Source organism: Lethenteron reissneri, chromosome 29 (assembly GCF_015708825.2).
Source record: "Lethenteron reissneri isolate LAM-NWPU_2019-01 chromosome 29, ASM1570882v1, whole genome shotgun sequence".
Lineage (NCBI taxonomy): Eukaryota > Metazoa > Chordata > Hyperoartia > Petromyzontiformes > Petromyzontidae > Lethenteron > Lethenteron reissneri.
Genome location: NC_083807.1, coordinates 10,900,993 through 10,920,262, shown reverse-complemented (window position 1 = coordinate 10,920,262; position 19,270 = coordinate 10,900,993). Strand labels below are relative to the sequence as shown.

Here is a 19,270-nt window from a genome sequence, read left to right as displayed (position 1 = left end):
AATGTGATGATTATGATCCTAGAAGCCACGATTGGCCATGGCCATTACATACCCCATGCTAAGAAAATAATTCATCTTGATTCAAAGCATAACCCTAAATTCACACAAATTTTGAATTGAATTTCTACTCAGGGGGTGGGGCACAAGGGAGGCCCGTGAATCGTTACAACTCCAAGTAGAAGTCACCAGGCCGGTTGTAGGATTTGCACAGTCCCTAGCAGTGACTCAGCGATGAGCCCACTGCCCACTGGAGACACTCAGCCACTTGGCTAAACATTCTGACGATGACTGACGATATTTCCCGACAGAAAGGTGCGGAGGTGCGGCAAGAGCGGTAACGAACCTGTGCTGCTGGCTCCTGATGACGGTGGCCTCAGCAGAGCAGTGCCCACGAGCTCCCTCTTGGCTTCCTCTCGTTTATCTGCGGCAGACAAAACCGCGAGAGACAGGCTTTGGCACGACGTCACGAAACCCCCAAATCAACGGCGGCGCTCTCAGTCACACCGAGTGAAATTCCCCTGCAGGGTGAGGCAAACTTCCAAAGGTGCACGTTATTGCTGCGGCGAGTAAATAAGTAATGCAGCACAACGCAGACTTCCCCGTCGGTTGATAACGACTGTGACGGGGAGGGGGAGGGTTGTGGCATGCTGATGATTCAGACTGCAATCCTGATGAGTCCTTTTAAGGACAAAGCAGGTGTACAGTTGCCACTCTTGTTGTATTCTAACAAAGTGTAAGCCTGAAGTTGCTTGCTCACGCCACTGATAGCGCGAGCGCATCCGCTTGAGGGAGCTCAAGAGAGTCCCTTTAAAGGCCATTTGGCATACTCTTCCATACTTGGGAGTTACCCACACTTTACCCCACCACACGCGTGTCCGCCGAAACCTACTCGAACCAGAAAACAACAAGCAAGTTCCGCACGGTCAAGGCAGCAACCTGCCGGTTGAAGCGGAGATAGGCATCTTAAAGATAGAGAGCGCTTAATCAGCACCATCATTCACATATTTTGTTTGGTCAGTTGTTTGCTTTCATTCACCCCCTGACATTTCCGCATATCCGGTTTACGAGCACAGCACATCGGGGCAGGAGACAGTCCACGACTCGAACAGCATGCACAGAACTTGCACCAGGAAACCCGTGTGACGAGCTGACCAAATCTAAGTTCATCTCAACAACACCGAGTGGCCCGGATAGGGACACAAAGGGGGGCCTTGGAGTGCTTGTGATTGATGGAAGAGAAAGGCTGGGGTTCTCTGTGTCCCTGCCCGAGAGATGAAGCTCACGTGACTTACACTTTCCACAAGACGAGTCATGCCCCAGGAAACTGGAGTCCCCGAGTAGAGCGTCACAACAAAATGTGTTCGCGTTCAAACCTCACCGACGATAGGTAGGGGAGCGCGTGTGTGTGTGTGCCCGTGCGCGCCTGTGTGTTAGCAAATGTGTGTGTATGTATGGAGTGCTGGTGACAGGGTTTACACCTTTTCGACTCGGACCAAACCCAGACATATCTCAATCTACCGTAATTAGACTCAATACAATACCAGCAGATATTGGTACATATTGATTGCTGCCACCCGAACACAGATACCAATTCCAGGACCGTGGCAACCCTAGGTGTCGCAGTGGTTAGTGCACTGAACTACGGACCCAGTAACCCGAATTTTATTCCTGGCCAGGGCTAACACCAGTGGCAAGTTGTATTAGAACTTGTCCTGCGCCACCCCCTGACCACCTCACCTGCTTCTTTTACTCAATCTTAAAATTTAATTGAGTACCTTATACAGTGTTACAAACATCAGCGCTGGGGAGACACATGCCACCAGGTGTAGTAGCTAGCTATACTAACCACACTTGTGCAACAGCCATAGGCGGGGACCTCGCCAACGGCACTTTGCCACAAATGGAAGGAACACTACACAGGGGGATATTTTGTCTGTGCGTGTGGAGTGTGAGCACATTGCTCCTCAATCGCAGTGACCCAGCTTCCAGGCCTAGGTTTGGTGGCGATGGGTGGGTCGCACATTTGACCCTGGTCTCCTCCCGGTCAACTCTCGCCCTAAGTCCAAGGGGCTGAAACCCACCACTGCCTTTAATAGGGAAGCACGGGCATAGTGGACAACTGTGCAAAAAGAGCGTCACAGCTCATCGGATCCCTCCGGGCTGAATAAAAGATTATGATAATAGGCACTCGCTAACAAGTACTTGCCCCGACAGTACAGCACAGCAGATGCTAGATATAAGCACACCCCTTGGGAACAAGTGCAACTGTGCTTATATCTGAAGTGTGCTCGCATCATTAGCCACACACCCTTACATTGAGAGTGTAAAATGAGGATGTGTGGCTTATATTACAACTGTGATTATAGCTTCGACAAGCACTGTACACACATACAGAAAAAAAGAGGAAGCGTATCTATCGTACGAGGGGGTGTGGGTGCTTGCAACGCTATGCTTCGGTGATGTCATATATGGCAGTGTGCGATGGAGTCTGCGGGGAGCAGTGGCGCAGTGGTTAGCTTGCCGTGCTACGAACCCCGACATAGATTCCCGTTCACGGCCAACACCAGTTACGATTATCTGAACTGATCCCAAGCCTCTCCCATAGCTCGGTCAATTCAGCCTCAAATGAGGCTGAACTGGCACTTGCCCCAACAGTCTGTGAAGGCAATACGGGTGGACCTTTTGTCTTTGTGCCAGGCAGCCTGTCCACAAGTGGGACAGCTGGGGGCGTGGGGGCTTTTGCGCAGTGGCAGACGCCCGCGCCGAGCTGGAAGTGGCATCAGATGTCCCTCAAGGGGCTGAACAGGAAGACGTGGGGGGGTTGACTTGGAGCCTCGGGGCAGGAGGATACGCGAGGTGTGGGCGTTGGAAGGTGTGTGCGTCACGCCCATGTGTCTGTCACGCAGCCTTCTCTTGTCGTGACCCCCCCCACACACACACACATGAACTCCCTTCCCAAGACAAAGACGCGTTTCCCCTTTTCAACTGGTGGGAACGTTGGGGCGAACACCCGTTAAGGGTCGATAGACGGCCGCGTTTGTCTCTCTAATGTTGACCTTGCACGGGGAAAGACAAAAACTCGGGACACGCTGAGCGTTTGCTGTTGTTCGTGTGCAAGTGTCGGGATTCAAGGGTCGATTCTCTTTCGTTGTTCCACTGCGGTGAACGCGGCTGCCTCTCGTCACTGCAGCGGTCGCGTCAGCCACATTACATGCAACGTTTTGATGAAATGAAAACCGATTCTTAAGATACGCAATTCGATTTATGCATCATGAGCATAACAATCGACATCGACGAATCTATGTACGATTTACACCGCGAGCGTTAATCGCGACAACAATTACAATACTACAAAGAGTACCACACAAAGACAAAGATCCCCGGTATCGCATTTACAGACTTCTGGGGCAAAGTGCTTTCAGCTAACATCTTTGAAGTCCGGCACGGCGGTCAGCACCACACCCGGTCATCTTGGTCTTCTCAAGATTGCCATTTAAGGCTTAGTCACCTTAGGGGAGGCCCAAGACTGGTTCAAATATTCGCCACTGGTGTTGGTCATGAGCGATAATCGGACTCGGGTCTCGGGTTCCTAGTGCAATGGGCTAACCACGATACCACCAAGCAAACAAAACACTGACACCACCGCCCTCACATCCCCCAAACACAACGCTCAAGGCACCCGTTGCACACATGACCATGCGTAACATGTGACTCATACGCAAATGCCCTGGCAGGGTCTCACAGTTGGCGTTTCCCCCAGCTTGTTAATGGTTGCACAACAGATTCGTTGAACTGGGTGGCAATACCAGCTCGCGTGGTTTGTCATCTCAGTATTAGTGCCGTGAGGATAGTTTTTTTTACTTTATTTTCAAATTGCCAGTGTTGTAAAGAACAATAAAGTGGGGTAGGGCCGGTTCAAATATTTGTTTAATTTTTCAATGCCGAGTGGCTGTGCATTGCCAACAGGGGATTTTCAATTTCGTGAACTCTGCCCGTGACAGCAGCTCCACAGGAAACCACAAACTTCAAGCGTGTTTTGATACACAAGTGCTTGATTGTAAACATTAACATGTAAATCCCTTTTGTCAATCCACTGCTGGATGTATGAGGGCCTCCGGGGGTGGGGGAGTTATGGATAGTGCTTTGAAAGTGGGGGCAAAGGTTAAACAGCAAGCAGGGCAAAATATTCTCTAAAACCACAAAAGACTTGCCGAGTAATACGAGAGATGGTAAAAGAGACGTAAACGCGAAACTAAGCCATTGATGCTTGGGACTCCGTAAAACAATAAGGAAAAGAATGAGAAAGTAACATCAGAGAACACGACACAGAAATTACTGAATGTCACAGCGAGCAATGGGAGCATGAAAGCAGCAACAAGAATATGAAAAGGCATTTTGAGTGAGTGGGAATTGATGCGTATACATGGAGTTAAGATTCGAAACTGTAAGAGAAACAACTGTAATTGAGAACAAAGACATGATTATTACTGCTAAGAAAGGTATGCGGGTTTGGACAGCAACACGTCGAGACAAGGGATGATGGGTAGCGTGTGAGAATGATGATGCAGTGGCGGCCTCCGATACGGAATGATGAAATCAGCACGCTTGTAGGTGCTAGGCGGATTATTCAATTGTGGGGAGCGGCAGTGTAGCAGTTAGCGCGCTGTGCTACAAACCCGGCGACGCAAGTTCGATTTCCACTGACAGCCAACACCAGTGACGATTATCAAAACCAGTCCTGGGCCTCCCCTAGGTCGGCTCAGCCTTGGTGCGGTGTGTAAACATCGCCACTGGGGGAGACAAAAGTGGCCGGGCGCCGTGCCGACCACCCACCCCCTCGTGTGCCGTGCAGACTTTAATAGGTGCTCGCTAACAGCACTTGGCCCAACAGTCTGTTAAGACTATATGGGGGATCTTTGTCTTTGTTTAAATTCAGGAACGTAAGATATGGTGGCGGCTTGGGGACGGACTCTATCAAGCAGTGTATTGGTTACGGATTATTATAACGATGGTGTGCAACACTATGCTTCCAGCATCATCAGTTCCATTCCATCATTGAACACGAGTGGCACATGCCACACCAGGGCCACCTCTATGCACATGCAGATGCACTTGGGTGCCTAGTTGTTGTTGTTCCCCACTGTTGGTAGAATTCTCAGCACTTAAATAAAGATTGCCCGTTTGCAAAGAGTTTTCTTGCTTGTGCTTTTTTAAACTTCAAGCAGCAACGATGTGGGTCCGGTGAGAATGTGTTGGAATATTTGGCTCCGATGGATTCATCCCATTCATAACAATTGCTTTATAATTTGCACTATCTGTGTGGATGTTTGAGTGTTATACCCTCGCATGTGGGTATATATTTACATAAGGAATTGAAAAAAAAACCCAAACAGGGCCTTTCTTTCGGTAAAGTCACGTAGGTAAATAAATAAATAAAAATACAATAAAAAAATAACAAATAACAAAAAACTACGACGTTTCGATCGCAACACAAGCGGTCGCCCCAGCTGTCCCACCGAAAGAACCAAGAGTATGGATCCTTGCAGTCACGAAAACTTCTAATCTAGAAAGGGCCTTTCTTAAATATTCTTGAGAGTCAGTTGGGGCTTTCCTGGCCAAACAAATTACAGTATACATTTATAAGCCCTCACAGCTAGGCTGACGTGTTAAGCAAAACATTATTTTGTTTACAATTGTTTTCTTGTGCAGTCATTGGTGACTGGGCAGCGATCGTCAAACGCCGATTACGCTTGAGAAACCAGTTTTATCTCAAGTGGGAGCCTGGGATTCGAACTGAAGATTTCAGCAGCGTTTGGCTAGAGCTCCGCCACATGCATCATCGTCAGCCACACCCTGAAGCCACCCAGTTACTTCCTTGAGATGAATGCTTGCCACAAAATGTACGGGGGCTGAGTGTCCCTCCTGTCAGTGCTACGATTGCACCCTGACGGATGCTGTGATGGTTAACTCAGTGTGTAACTATGCTGCTTTGGTCACATCCTTGGAATGAAAGCTAGGGGACCTCCCCCGCGGTCATACGAGTCAGAAAATGAGAAAACATGACAGTACAGACGCAACACCGCATGAATGCATCGGCTATTGTGAAATTAAGTTCCGTGAATTGTTTTGTCAAGAGTGCCCTTGAAAGGCGAAGTTATCAGCAACTAGATTAGGAGATTGTGAAAAAGAAGCGTGTACTACGGGCAAGGAGGCGCGGAAGACAACTTACGCTGCTGCTGCTGTTCCTTGAAAATGTGTCAAGTAGTGCGTTTAGAAATTAATTTTTGACTATTTGTGAAATTGATATCATATTGTTACAATAAGGATTACAACGGGAACACCATTGTGTAATCGAGATGAAAAAAAACACAACCAATGGAGAGAAAACGGGAAATATGATAACCGCTTGAATCGAATTGCAACCCCGGATTGTGGCAAAATGACTCAAAGCATCGCGTAAGCCTACTGGTGGGTGGCTAAGGCATTAATTGCGTGTAATCTTTTAAAGAAATGACGAACCCCCACACACACACAATAGTGACGCCTGCCTGGCAGGCTTTAAAAATTGAAAGTTAAGTTTCCAGTTCTTGTGAGAATAAACATGTGAATTCTGGCACAGACTTCTCCAATTGCCATTTCACTGACTGCATGGCTCTCCATGAGGTGCGAACAGTTTCAAGCATAACACCGGCAATGTTTCAAAACAGTGCGGTTGGCTTTTAGTGCCTCAAGTTAGAATTGATTTATGACCCAATATCGATAGAATATGACGCGTCTTTTCCAGTACAGACTAGTCCAATAAGTTATAAATGCTGAATTGTAGAAAAACAGGAAATATTCAAATGCTTGCATGATTTTATTATTCATACTCTTTGGTTCTTTCGGTAAAGTCACGAAGGTAGAAAAATACAATAATTTTTCAAATGAAATAATTTTTCTACCTACGTGACTTTACCGAAAGAACCAAAGAGTATGGATTCCTGCAGTCACGAAAGCTTAAAATCAAGATTTATTAGTCATCTTGTTCTTTATTCCACTTTTGCCAGTACTGTATCACCAATATTAATACAGTATGATTATTGGTGGCACTTTGATGTGGGGGGGGCGGGGGTTCTATTGGTGAATCTTATTCGTTGCATTTACCCACAAAAATAAGTCCCCTTATTCATGCAATGAAATGGAATGCATTTACCACACGACTCCTATCTGGGGAAAAAAAGTACAAATATGAAGAATTTAGCACTTCTGGGAAACCGCTTTCCTGGTGACACCTCTTAACCACAGATAAACGCGGATAATGGGATGGCTTTTATACTCAGCTTGTCATTCCCGCGAAATGTGCACGGAAAAAAGATTCACGGAGTAAATAAAACACAGGCAACAGGACCAACTTAGCACCCAATGCGACCATGTTTTGAGCACACCTCTAAAGTTGAATGTAATGCTGACGCCTCAGCACTTATCTGGAGTAAAAACAAATATAAGTGGAGTTGTTGCTCAAAAGACACGGATAATAGACGTCATTAATAAGGAAAGTTCCACTATATTTATCGAGACAATGATCATCATAGCCGTTGTTGTCTAAGGTAATGTACAGTGTGAATACTCCACCGAATAAGTAAATTCTGCCAGGTAGCTCGGAAGTAGACTACGCAGCTCGCAAAAGTGAGGTGGAGGTGCCATGTACGTGGGCCTGTAATCCAGCACTGTGGAGGAAGAGAGTTGACGGATCGCACAAATGGAGTAGAGGAGCCACCGTACCCTGGGCTCACCAGGAGAATGCAGTACAGCAAAAATGTGGACTCCACATGTTCTGTTTGTATGGGAGAGTTGTGCCCCCTGACACGCATGGGGTTTCTCCGGGTGCTCCAGTTTAACTTCACATGTAAGCACTTATGATTTGGCCAATAACACCTAAGCATTAACATTTTTTTACTATTTTTTTTATTTTACCAGGTAAGGCCCACGGAGCTATATAGCACTTTTTCAGAAGAGGCCTGGCCACAAATTATTGCTCAACGAAGTGGCTTATCATGTGGAAATTTACAGCAGCCCAAATACTCTCATGTTTCTAAATGGAGGGAAAAACCGGGGGAGGCGGAGAAAAATCCACGCAACCACGGGGAGAGAGACATGCAAACTCCAAAGAAAACAGGCGTCAAGGGTTGGGATCGAACCCACGAGGTAGTTAACATCTCACCACCGTGGCGCCCCAATATATATTGACCACAGAGCTTAGGGGGGGAGATTTTTCCACCAGTTCACCACCTGGCTGCTGCCTTCCTGCTCGTCTGTGGTTTATCGTGCCTCTTGCGTTGTTCTCTCTCTACGGGAGTGAGTGTGAGTGAATACACTGTGTGGTGCGTTGCACATTGAAATTATTACGAATTATCAAAAGAAAAATTGCACCTTTAAATGCATGGTGGTGGGTTGACTCAGCCATTTCTTACTTGTGGGGTGGATATAATGCTTGCCACGTTTTCAGAAATTACATCTTGGTTGTTATATAGATATTCTTGCCCCCCCACCCCTGCCAAATAAATTTGAATTTTCCATGTCACCCAATACTCAATTGAGCGGAAAACCACTTAGGACTATTTTTGCTTTATTATTGCAACTGTTACGACCGTCATTGTTGTCCTTATTGCTGTAATCATGCTATTGTTGTCAATGCTGTCATTGTTGCTATTGTTAAAGGCATCGTTATAGCATTTTCGCTAGGAGGGATATTGGCCAATTTGTCAAAAAATAATGGACAGAAGTGGCAGTCAAAAAATAGAAACGGTCCGAGAGGGAAGGTCCACTGAGGACAGGCAGCGATGAAATCCAGCTCGAGTGCAGGTACGTGGCGAATTGCTGCATCGCACACCTGAGACAGATGGTGGTTGATTGGGGGTGTCTTCATCCAGCAGTGGTTAGAGCACAGCTGAAAACGATTAGCCATTGATACTCTTAGGTTTTTTCGGTAAAGTGAGGGCCTCACTTGATACAGTAAATCTAGCTGTGACGGTCCCACCTGATGACGGAGACTTGCGTTGCCTCCGAAACGTCGTGATTTATTATTTTATTTTGTTTCTATTAATTTTATTTTTTACCTACGTGACTTTACCGAAAAAAACCTACGAGTATGAATCCTTGCAGTCGCGAAAGCTTCAAATCTAGAATTAGCCATTGGTGTTATCGTCACTCACGTTATTCCTATTATTGTTATTAGTGCGGCCGTCCGTGCTAATCTATGTGGGCCAGGGTGCAAATCAACACTCGGGGAAGAGTGGGAGGGGTGGTAGATGGAGCGATGGAATCAGCTCATGTGCAGGTGGCTGGGCATAACGTTAACACGCCATCCAGCAGTTGATTGCTCGTGGCTGATAATGATAGCCATTGCTATTATCATCACTGCTGTTGCTTTTGTCGCCATTGTTATTGTTATCGTTGTTGCCACTTCAGACGTTGGCTACGTTGGGCGAGAGAGGGCCCGTGCCATGGGTTGCGTGTCGCTGCCGGGAGGTCACGGTGTGACTCAGTCGTGCCATGCTCAAGCCCGCACACCCGCCTGCCCGAGGCCATGACTCACGCTGCGTGGGCATGGCACTTGGCGATTCTCCACAAAGCTCACCGCGCCGTCACCGTTTACCGTAACTTGGCTCGAGGTACGGCCATACACGAGCCGATTTACAGCGTAAATTCCCCCACTGAGTGGGCTGCTGCCTTCTGCAACACTGAAGCCATTTTGAAACGAGTTTGTGTGCTGCCTATAGCATTAACTTGCTTAAAGCGAAAGTTGACAGACGAGTTTAATTGCGAGACCGGATGACCTGAGTGGTGAGCACCAGTGGCATTGCGCAAGTCGCATGGGCCCTGCTGCAAGGAATGAAATATGCCCCCCCCCCCCCCCCGGTTCAATTAATCTCATCTTCATAGCCCGGTCCTGGGGCCCTTCTGGTCCCATGGGCCCTGGCGCAGTTGCACCGCCTGCACACTCCACAGTTACGCAAACTGGACAGCACGTTTGCAACGGAGCCGATTTACGTTTGCATGAAATCGATGGTCAAATTCTCATCGTAGCAGCCTAGGAAAGTCTTTTTACCAATGGCTTCTGAGAAATAGGTGCTACAGTCCCCGTGACATAATTCACAAGGGTACAGCCACACTGTGTTCTGGTGTTGTGGCCCAGAAGTGCAAATCGTGAAAATGATCTGCAAATCAAAACAAAAGACAATAGACCCCCACGACCCCCCTAGAAAAATAATAATTTAAAATTGGGCTCTCACCAGGATAAGGGCCATTTACGTTGAATATAATTAAATGCATTGCTATTGTTTGCAACTCAATGTCATATGTTAGGGCATGAATTCATATAAAATGTATACTTCAATTGTGTTGTACTCTCACAGAGTCGGGCGATGAGGTGGTATGATGGCTAGCCCAGTGACACGAGTTTAATTCTCCGCCGTGGATAACATCGGTGATTATATCGGAGGTAGTCCAAGGGGATTCCCCTCTCCACACCCCAACTACCACCTCGCCCCCTGACCCCATCCACCACTTCATCACCTCATAATGGCCAGTGTGATGAAGTATGATCAAACAACCTCTCACGACCGACACGGTGTGCAGGGGAGGCGCATTAATTGAGCAGTAGTGAAAAAGGCATGAAAATTATTACTCGTGTTAATTTTTTTTGTTTCACCAACTCACATTATTATTTTTAACTTCAGGTATTAAGAGTTCAACTTCACCACTGGAGCCCATCCATGCACACTCAAGAGCCAACGCTCCAAGACCTCCTCACACTGATATGGGATCCGTTCAACAGCCGCTTCACACTGGCTTTATAGGATTTCCCTCTCTGCAGCCGATACAAAGTCCTTCCGTGGTCAGTTGCTTTTGCAAAAATGTGCCCTCTGCTGGGCTGCAGAGCAATCTCTCCCGGCTTCTGGATCCGCGGTTAACGCACCAGCGCATAACCGTGTTAGTAGTAGCCCCCACGAATCAACCAGGGACATTTTGCATAACCTAAGTCCCGCAATTATTCAGCAAAAGCTTCAGTTTTGCCAGCTGGGCCATAATTGATTGTTTCAGCTACATTTAAACAGCACCAGCACACGCACGTTAAAAGTTAAACAAATTTAGCGAATTCTGTGTGCACTACTCTATAAGGATTTCTGCACTAGGCATCCTTCTAAACGTTCGTGACAACTTTGACTTTAGCTCCAGCTCCCACAAATTCCCCCAAGCGAGGATGTCAAACTTTGTGTACGCTCACCCCAGCGTGGTCGATCGTAACCCGATGCCACCAAAGCCACTTTCAACAAAATGACTTAAGGTAATTGTCTTTAATGAGCCGAGACAACAACAGTAATTGCCACAACATCTTGACAACTATAGAGCATGTTGAGTTGTTTAACAAGCCCCTAGGCTGTGCCAATTCCTTTTTTTTTATGAAGCCCCACAATTTGTAGAGGGAGGGATTCGTTGAACATAACACCAAACAGGCACAACTGTGCGGCTGTAGATAGAACTCTAATATGCCAACGATTCACGTATTGATAGTGAAACTGATAAGATATAGTAATAGTTTTTTACCCTTTCAACTGGTACAAAAACGGACACCTTTATACAAGGCATCATGTTTGCAATAACCACAACACAAGCAATCAAAATGCAAACAAAAAAAACAACTCTGATGATGATATGCACTGTCCTTGAAGTTGATTGGTCCACACCCGAGACAGCTTTTCTTAGAGCCTTGTCTCCATTGGTGTTGGCATATCATTATCATCATCAGAGTTGTTTCTTTTTGTTTGCATTTTGACTGCTTGTGTTGTGGTTATTGCAAACATGATGCCTTGTATAAAGGTGTCAGTCTTTGTACCAGTTGAAAGGGTAAAACCCTATTAACCAGAGGTGTGGACTCGAGTCATGTGACTTGGACTCGAGTCAGACTCGAGTCATGAATTTGATGACTTCAGACTCGACTTGGACTTGCATAACAATGACTTTGTCCCACCTCTGAGGTGTGGACTCGAGTCATGTGACTTGGACTCGAGTCAGACTCGAGTCATGAATTTGATGACTTCAGACTCGACTTGGACTTGCATAACAATGACTTTGTCCCACCTCTGCTATTAACTATATTTTGCCACTGGTAAAGGAGGTCTCATAGTGTAACTGATAAGATATGGCCTAGCCGTTTTGCCGCCTTGTTATTTTGGATGCTTGTAGATAAGATCGGCCTCCTGTGAACGTAAACACACTTTGCTGGACTTGCACAGAATTCTGGGTACTCTCCCATAATTCTGTGACAAATTGTAATATTTGGGCACTACTGCACATGTTTGCCAGATGGGAATTCCTATTCAACGGAGAGAACATCGACTTGCGGAATTTCTTCACCACGCAACGGGCCCGATTTGAATGAAGTGCGATGTTTTTTCTCACCATGTGTGTGTGGGTGTCATATTTTACACAACGATCGAGGCGAGTGACACACCTTTCCTGGGGTGATGTGTAAATGCGACAGCGGCGCTTTAGTCTATAATCCCAACCAAACGTAGTCGTCATCACCATTAGCCAAGATCTGACCCGCTGCTAAATTGTGGTTGTCTGAAAATTGACTCAAAATTTGTGCGGTAGCAGACCAACTAAAAATTGTGCTTAAAATGTCAACAGTCCACCACATTCATGCCTATGTTCAGCTGTCATCAAGACAAGGAATTTTGTCCAAAGCCCATTTTGCTTTCATACACTCTCAGCGGTTCACTGCTGATGTATAAATAACACAAATGTATTTAACTACTGTCTAAAGCTATTTTAATACACAAATCAAACACTGGCTATGTACAATGATAATGCCCCATTTAAGTTTTTTTTTATATAATTATTATACAAAGTAGAGTAAAAGGTAGAACATAAGCACACTCAATATAAGCAACGTTCCGATCAGAAACACCTGCATTTACACCTGGTGGGCCCAAGGCAAAGGGACGACTTCTGATAAAAGCACACTGCTTTGAACACAAGTCACAGTGACTTTGCTCGTGATGGGCGTGCTCTCGTATCCATCCACCACCAGCTTCACCTATCCTAACATTAAATACCTGTGTGGCGACATTATTAACAGTCTATTACTGGGAATGAAAATTAAAAATGTATTTTCGATAGGCCATTTCTTTAGATACCTCGTATCCAACACGCGCGGTTATTTCGTTCTCGAAGCAGCAGTGTGCATGTACGGCGTGAGTACAACATGCAAACAGGAGTTGACCGGTCGAAAGACAACGCTTTGAAAACGACGGCTTGACAGAGCACCCATCTATCTCTCAAACCAAAAGCCCCCCTCTCTACATTGCACGCAATAATTAACTCCGTTGCTTGCTGCGCATTGTGAGCACGTACTTGTACACACTCACACATCAATGTCTAGTAGCTACAGGAATTAACATCACACCCCACACCATGCATTCGCCTTGTCACACGTCTGCACAGCACTGACCAAATGCCTCTGCATTTTGACACCGACGATAACAAACAAAATGTATCCTCCACAATGCCCCTTGATGAGAACAAGTAGCAGAAACCTTCAAGTTTGAGTGCCTTACCCTGCTTGTTGAAAGGTGCTCAAGCAGGTAAACGAGAGCGAGGTTCGACAGAGTTTTCAATTTCATTTATTTGGCATAGCCCCCGTGAGCCATTCGTCTCTTGAATCGGGTGCAACCGCAACAAACAAAAACACATGAACAAGAAAACATCTCAAAGTGACTATGTGCAAACAGAAAATCCAGTAGAAAGAGAGAGGCACGGTCACAAGGAAGTCAGCACACCACCGAGCGGTCTCTCCCACACAAACTTACATCAAACTTGCCTGCCTCGCCGATCCATTCACGCTGCGCACGTGGAGAAATCTCCTGCAAGGGGGGAACCCCTCGGCGCTCACACAGCCGAGGAGGAACTTCGCCTTACGTTCCGTGGGGAACAACACCTTGGGCACCACCCCACCCTTACCCACACTCACGAAGCAGTCTTCCTCCGGCTGCGGTGACCTCGAGTTGGACGCTGAGCTGCTGAGCTGAGACTGCGAGCGGAGTGCGCAGCGAGCGCTGTGCTCGTGTCAAGTAGTGACGGCGGTCACGGTGACGGTGGTGGTGGTGGTGGTGGTGGGCGGGGGGTTGGGCTCTTGGAAGGCAAAGGGAGAGCCCAAAGCTTCTCTTCTTACACCACCACCCACCCACCCAGAGACGATTGCGAGCGCTACGCAGCAGCAGCAGCAGCACACTCGGGAAATGCCTTTTTGTGACGTTGCCTTCAAAACCGCAGCAGCAGCAGCAGCCAAGGCGGTTGTGTTTGCAAGGCAAATACCTTGCCCCTACCCCCCAAGTTCTACTACTACCACCCCCCACACCAGCACCACCACCCCACACCACCACCACTCTCCTCTCGGCAGCGTCACGCTCCAGGCTGTGTGTGTAGGTCGACAGTTCACGTGGCCTCGAGGTGCACATGGCCTGGCACAAGCGTCGTGGTGACGTCACCGCCACTTAGTGGCGAATGGCGGTTGTTGTGTACTTGTGTGTGTACTTGTGTGTTTGTACTTGTATGTGTGTGTACTTGTGTGTGTTTGTTTGTACGTGTGTGTGTACTTGTGTGTGTTTGTACTTGTATGTGTGTGTACTTGTGTGTGTTTGTTTGTACGTGTGTGTGTACTTGTGTGTGTACTTGTGTGTGTGTACTTGTGTTTGTACTTGTGTGTGTGTACTTGTGTGTGTTTGTTTGTACGTGTGTGTGTTTGTTTGTACTTGTGTGTGTGGTTGTTTGTACTTGTATGTGTGTGTTTGCACTTGTGTGTGTGTGTTTGTACTTGTGTGTGTGTGTTTGCACTTGTGTGTGTGTTTGTACTTGTGTGTGTGTGTTTGTACTTGTGTGTGTGTGTTTGTACTTGTGTGTGTGTGTGTTTGCACTTGTGTGTGTGTTTGTACTTGTGTGTGTGTGTTTGTACTTGTGTGTGTGTGTTTGTACTTGTGTGTGTGTGTGTTTGTACGTGTGTGTGTGTGTTTGTACTTGTGTGTGTGTGTTTGCACTTGTGTGTGTGTTTGTACTTGTGTGTGTGTGTTTGTACTTGTGTGTGTGTGTTTGTACTTGTGTGTGTGTGTTTGTACTTGTATGTGTGTGTTTGTACTTGTGTGTGTGTTTGTTTGTACTTGTGTGTGTGTTTGTACTTGTGTGTGTGTTTGTTTGTACTTGTGTGTGTGTGTGTTTGTACTTGTGTGTGTGTGTTTGCACTTGTGTGTGTGTGTACTTGTGTGTGTACTTGTTTGTACTTGTGTGTACTTGTGTGTGTTTGTACTTGTGTGTGTGTGTTTGTACTTGTGTGTGTGTGTGTGTACTTGTGTGTGTGTTTGTTTGTACTTGTGTGTGTGTGTTTGTACTTGTGTGTGTGTGTTTGCACTTGTGTGTGTGTACTTGTGTGTGTACTTGTTTGTACTTGTGTGTACTTGTGTGTGTTTGTACTTGTGTGTGTACTTGTGTATGTTTGTACTTGTGTGTGTGTGTGTTTGTACTTGTGTGTGTGTGTGTTTGTACTTGTGTGTGTGTGTACTTGTGTGTGTGTGTTGTACTTGTGTGTATGTTTGTACTTGTGTGTGTGTGTTTGCACTTGTGCGTGTGTGTTTGTACTTGTGCGTGTGTGTTTGTACTTGTGCGTGTGTGTTTGCACTTATGTGTGTGTGTTTGTACTTGTGTGTTTGTACTTGTGTGTGTATGTTTGTACTTGTGTGTGTGTGTTTGCACTTATGTGTGTGTGTTTGTACTTGTGTGTTTGTACTTGTGTGTGTATGTTTGTACTTGTGTGTGTATGTTTGTACTTGTGCGTGTGTGTTTGTACTTGTGCGTGTGTGTTTGTACTTGTGTGCGTGTGTTTGTACTTGTGCGTGTGTGTTTGTACTTGTGTGTGTGTGTTTGTACTTGTGTGTGTGTGTTTGTACTTGTGTGTGTGTGTTTGTACTTGTGTATGTATGTTTGTACTTGTGTGTGTGTGTTTGTACTTGTGTGTGTGTGTTTGTACTTGTGTTTGTACTTGTGTGTTTGTACTTGTGCGTGTGTGTTTGTACTTGTGTGTGTGTGTTTGTACTTGTGTGTGTGTTTGTACTTGTGTGTGTGTGTTTGTACTTGTGTGTGTGTTTGTACTTGTGTGTGTGTTTGTATTTGTGTGTGTACTTGTGTGTGTGTTTGTACTTGTGTGTGTGTACTTGTGTGTGTGTGTACTTGTGTGTGCGTGGCGATATGCGAGTGGACGTGTGCCAGACCGCGTGCAAGTGTTACGAATGCTGCTGTGTGCGCATAATTTTTGAACTCGTACGATATATCGTACATATGACGTTATCACAATATGCTGCTGCTGCCTCGTGGTGTCAAAATATACAAGGCGACTTTTGAGGATATACACATGTGATGGGGAGAAATGTCACATGGGTGAGATAGGGAAATGGCATATTTTTGCACAAAAATATGCAAACATGATGTAAAGAGTATACACGTGACTTAAAATAGCCATAGATTTTGCCTTAAAGCTTTCGTAACTGCAGGAATTCATATTATTTGGGTTCAAAGAAAATAACAAAAAAAATACGTTTCTATCGCAACACAAGCGGTCGTCATCAGAAAAAAAGTCGTAGTTTTTTGTTATTTTCTTTGAACCAATCTACGTGACGACTTTTCCGAAAGACCCAAAGAATACAGCCGTAATTTTAGATTTGAAGCTTTCGTGACTGCAAAGATTCATACTCTTAGGTTTTTTTCGGTAAAGTTACGTAGGTTAAAAATTATAATAATAAAATAAAATAATAAATGAAAATAACTCAATTAAATCACAGATTTAATTTAATTACTCAATTAAATCACATTTAATTTAGTTATTTCCATTTATTTATTTTTTTACCTACGTGACTTTACCGAAAAAAGTATGAATACAGCCATAGATTAATTTAGAGACATTGAACACAAATCTATTACAAGCAACAGCGACGAGACAGGTCTTTAGACTTGACATAAACAGAATTCAAGCCACACAAAGAGAGTCTGAAATGTGCTGGGTGCGTGTGCCCATATAGCTGCACTAGAAGAACATCCGGAGCGGTGCTGTATCTGCATTGAGACACAGGGAGACCGGGGGAAATCACTCCACACTCTGCACTATCGCAGCAGCAGCTGTCACAGCCCCAAGAGAGAGTGTGTGTGTGGCCTCTCTCTAGTCCACACACACACCCGCAAATCCATCCTTGCCATTCCACTCAACTCCATGCCCAGTCCCAAAGTCAGCCTTCTCCAACACTGGGGCTGCCAAATTGGCAGGGGGTTTTCGGCACCGGTCTACCTTAGACATTCCATAGGGTTTCCAGGCTGTCATTTCCAAAAACCTGTCGGCTCCCTCCCTCCCTCATATCTCTCCCTCCCTCCCAGACACGATTTGCGTGACTTCCAGCAAGAGGAAACGCGTGTCGCGAGAACTGCACTCGCCATCGGTTTTTTTCTTAAAGTTTGCGTAGAGACAACTTTTACCCCAAATTTTTTTGGCCTGAATTGGCCCCGCGTGTCCACCTTTCTCCGAAGCCAAAGCGAACCAATGGCATGGCTCCGCTGCCTGCCTGCAGGTGGTTGCCGATTGTCTGCTTGGAGCCTGGAGGTGAGTGAGGCTCCACTGGTAGGCGGGGCAAAGGGGGGGGGGGGGGGGGGCTTTCACATGCAAAAGGAAAGTTTTTTTTTCTTTCTGAAATTATTTTTTCACGAAAATATTTATTCTGTATTTAAATTACGCTTTACTTAATTGGGGGATTTTAAAGGTGGTTTTGAACTTTAAAAAATTTGGAATTTGAAGAGCAAAGCATGAGAAATTATCAATTTATTCACATCACACAATACCCAAATTAAGTATGGGTGTTTCAGTAATTATTAATAGGGTGGTTAAAATCATATTTTTTTGGTGCATTGTTTGTAAGCAAATAAAAAAGCGCTGCTTTCCCCCACATATAGAAATGTTGAGATGAATGAACATCAATTGTTTACCTTTTTAACTGAGAAACTAAGGGAGCTGCCACAGCGGCATAATGGTTAGCGCAGTGGACTTGCAATGCAGAGGTCGCCGTTTCGACTATCTTCCGGCACACCAGTTCAAACAACGGTGCTACTTTGTTACCCACAGTGCAGTATAAATCGATACACCGCAGTGAGTCGATCGGCAGGTCGCATCTAGTGGGGGTTTAGTGTGGGTGCGCTCAGCACTTGGAAGAGTAGGCAAAATACCTCCCTAGAGCTCGCTCTAGTGGAGGGCTTTCTGCCAGCAGTGGCGATGGAAGCAATCGATGGCAGGGTTTGCACCTTTACCTTGTAACCGAGAAGCGAGAAATAATACACCACGCGCGGTGACTTATCCCGTCGTGCGGTTTGCTCGTGCCAATCACTCGGAACGGTTACCGATTCCCAGGGGCGGTTTCTTCATTAGGGCGACTGGGCGACGCACCACCAATGTCATTCAACCACAGAGTCACGCTAGCCGTCACTGTGCCTCTGGATATAGTCCAATCAGCGTCATGTCACGTTCTGTGGAGTACCGCCTCTTTTTGGGCGATTTCACTCCGGCTGCGAATCGCCCCGAGTGGCCCCATAGACTTACATTCAAAGATGTTTTTTTTCGACCGGGGGGCGCTGCAATGCATTCTCTATGGCTTCCGGGAGGGCTCGCCCTAACGTGCTTACGTCATCATACGTAAGCACGTTTCATCCAACAATATAATTTGTCGCCACCTAGTGGAATCTTTAATAAAAGAAACTTGAGTGGATTGTATTAATAGTGAGTATAGAAACAAACAAGATGTATTGTAAGAGTCACTTTATTTTTTATTAATATTAAAGAAGTGAAGTTGCCTTTACATGCTTAAGCTGTTAATTTATCCATTGCATGGGTGGACCTTATCCTTATCAATCATCCAGACATTTGCCCCCCCCTGAGAGATTTTGCAGGAGCCGCCACTGCCGATTCCTAACATCTGGAACCGGCGATCCATTTCTGACAATGGTCACCGGTTTACCGGTTGTCGCTTCACAACCCTATTTATTTGTGTCACCGATTTCATTGTTTTCAACTTTCCCAATTCGAAAAAAAAATACTCGCAACTTGACCTACATCAATGAAGCAATGAACGGTTAAAAATTGGCGAGTGGTAGAACGTTTAACGAACAAGGTTTGGTGGTTAGAGCTCAGTGGCCGCCCTGATTAATA

The 19,270-nt window shown here is 45.9% G+C and overlaps 1 protein-coding gene across 1 annotated transcript in view; it reads right to left on the bottom strand.

Moving 5' to 3' along the window:
* Positions 1–19,270, bottom strand: part of LOC133349237 (zinc finger protein 40-like) — a 96,328-nt gene that overhangs the window by 29,521 nt on the left and 47,537 nt on the right. The window contains 1 exon segment of the mRNA XM_061562562.1: positions 344–421. Within this exon segment, the coding sequence (XP_061418546.1) occupies positions 344–421 (78 nt within the window).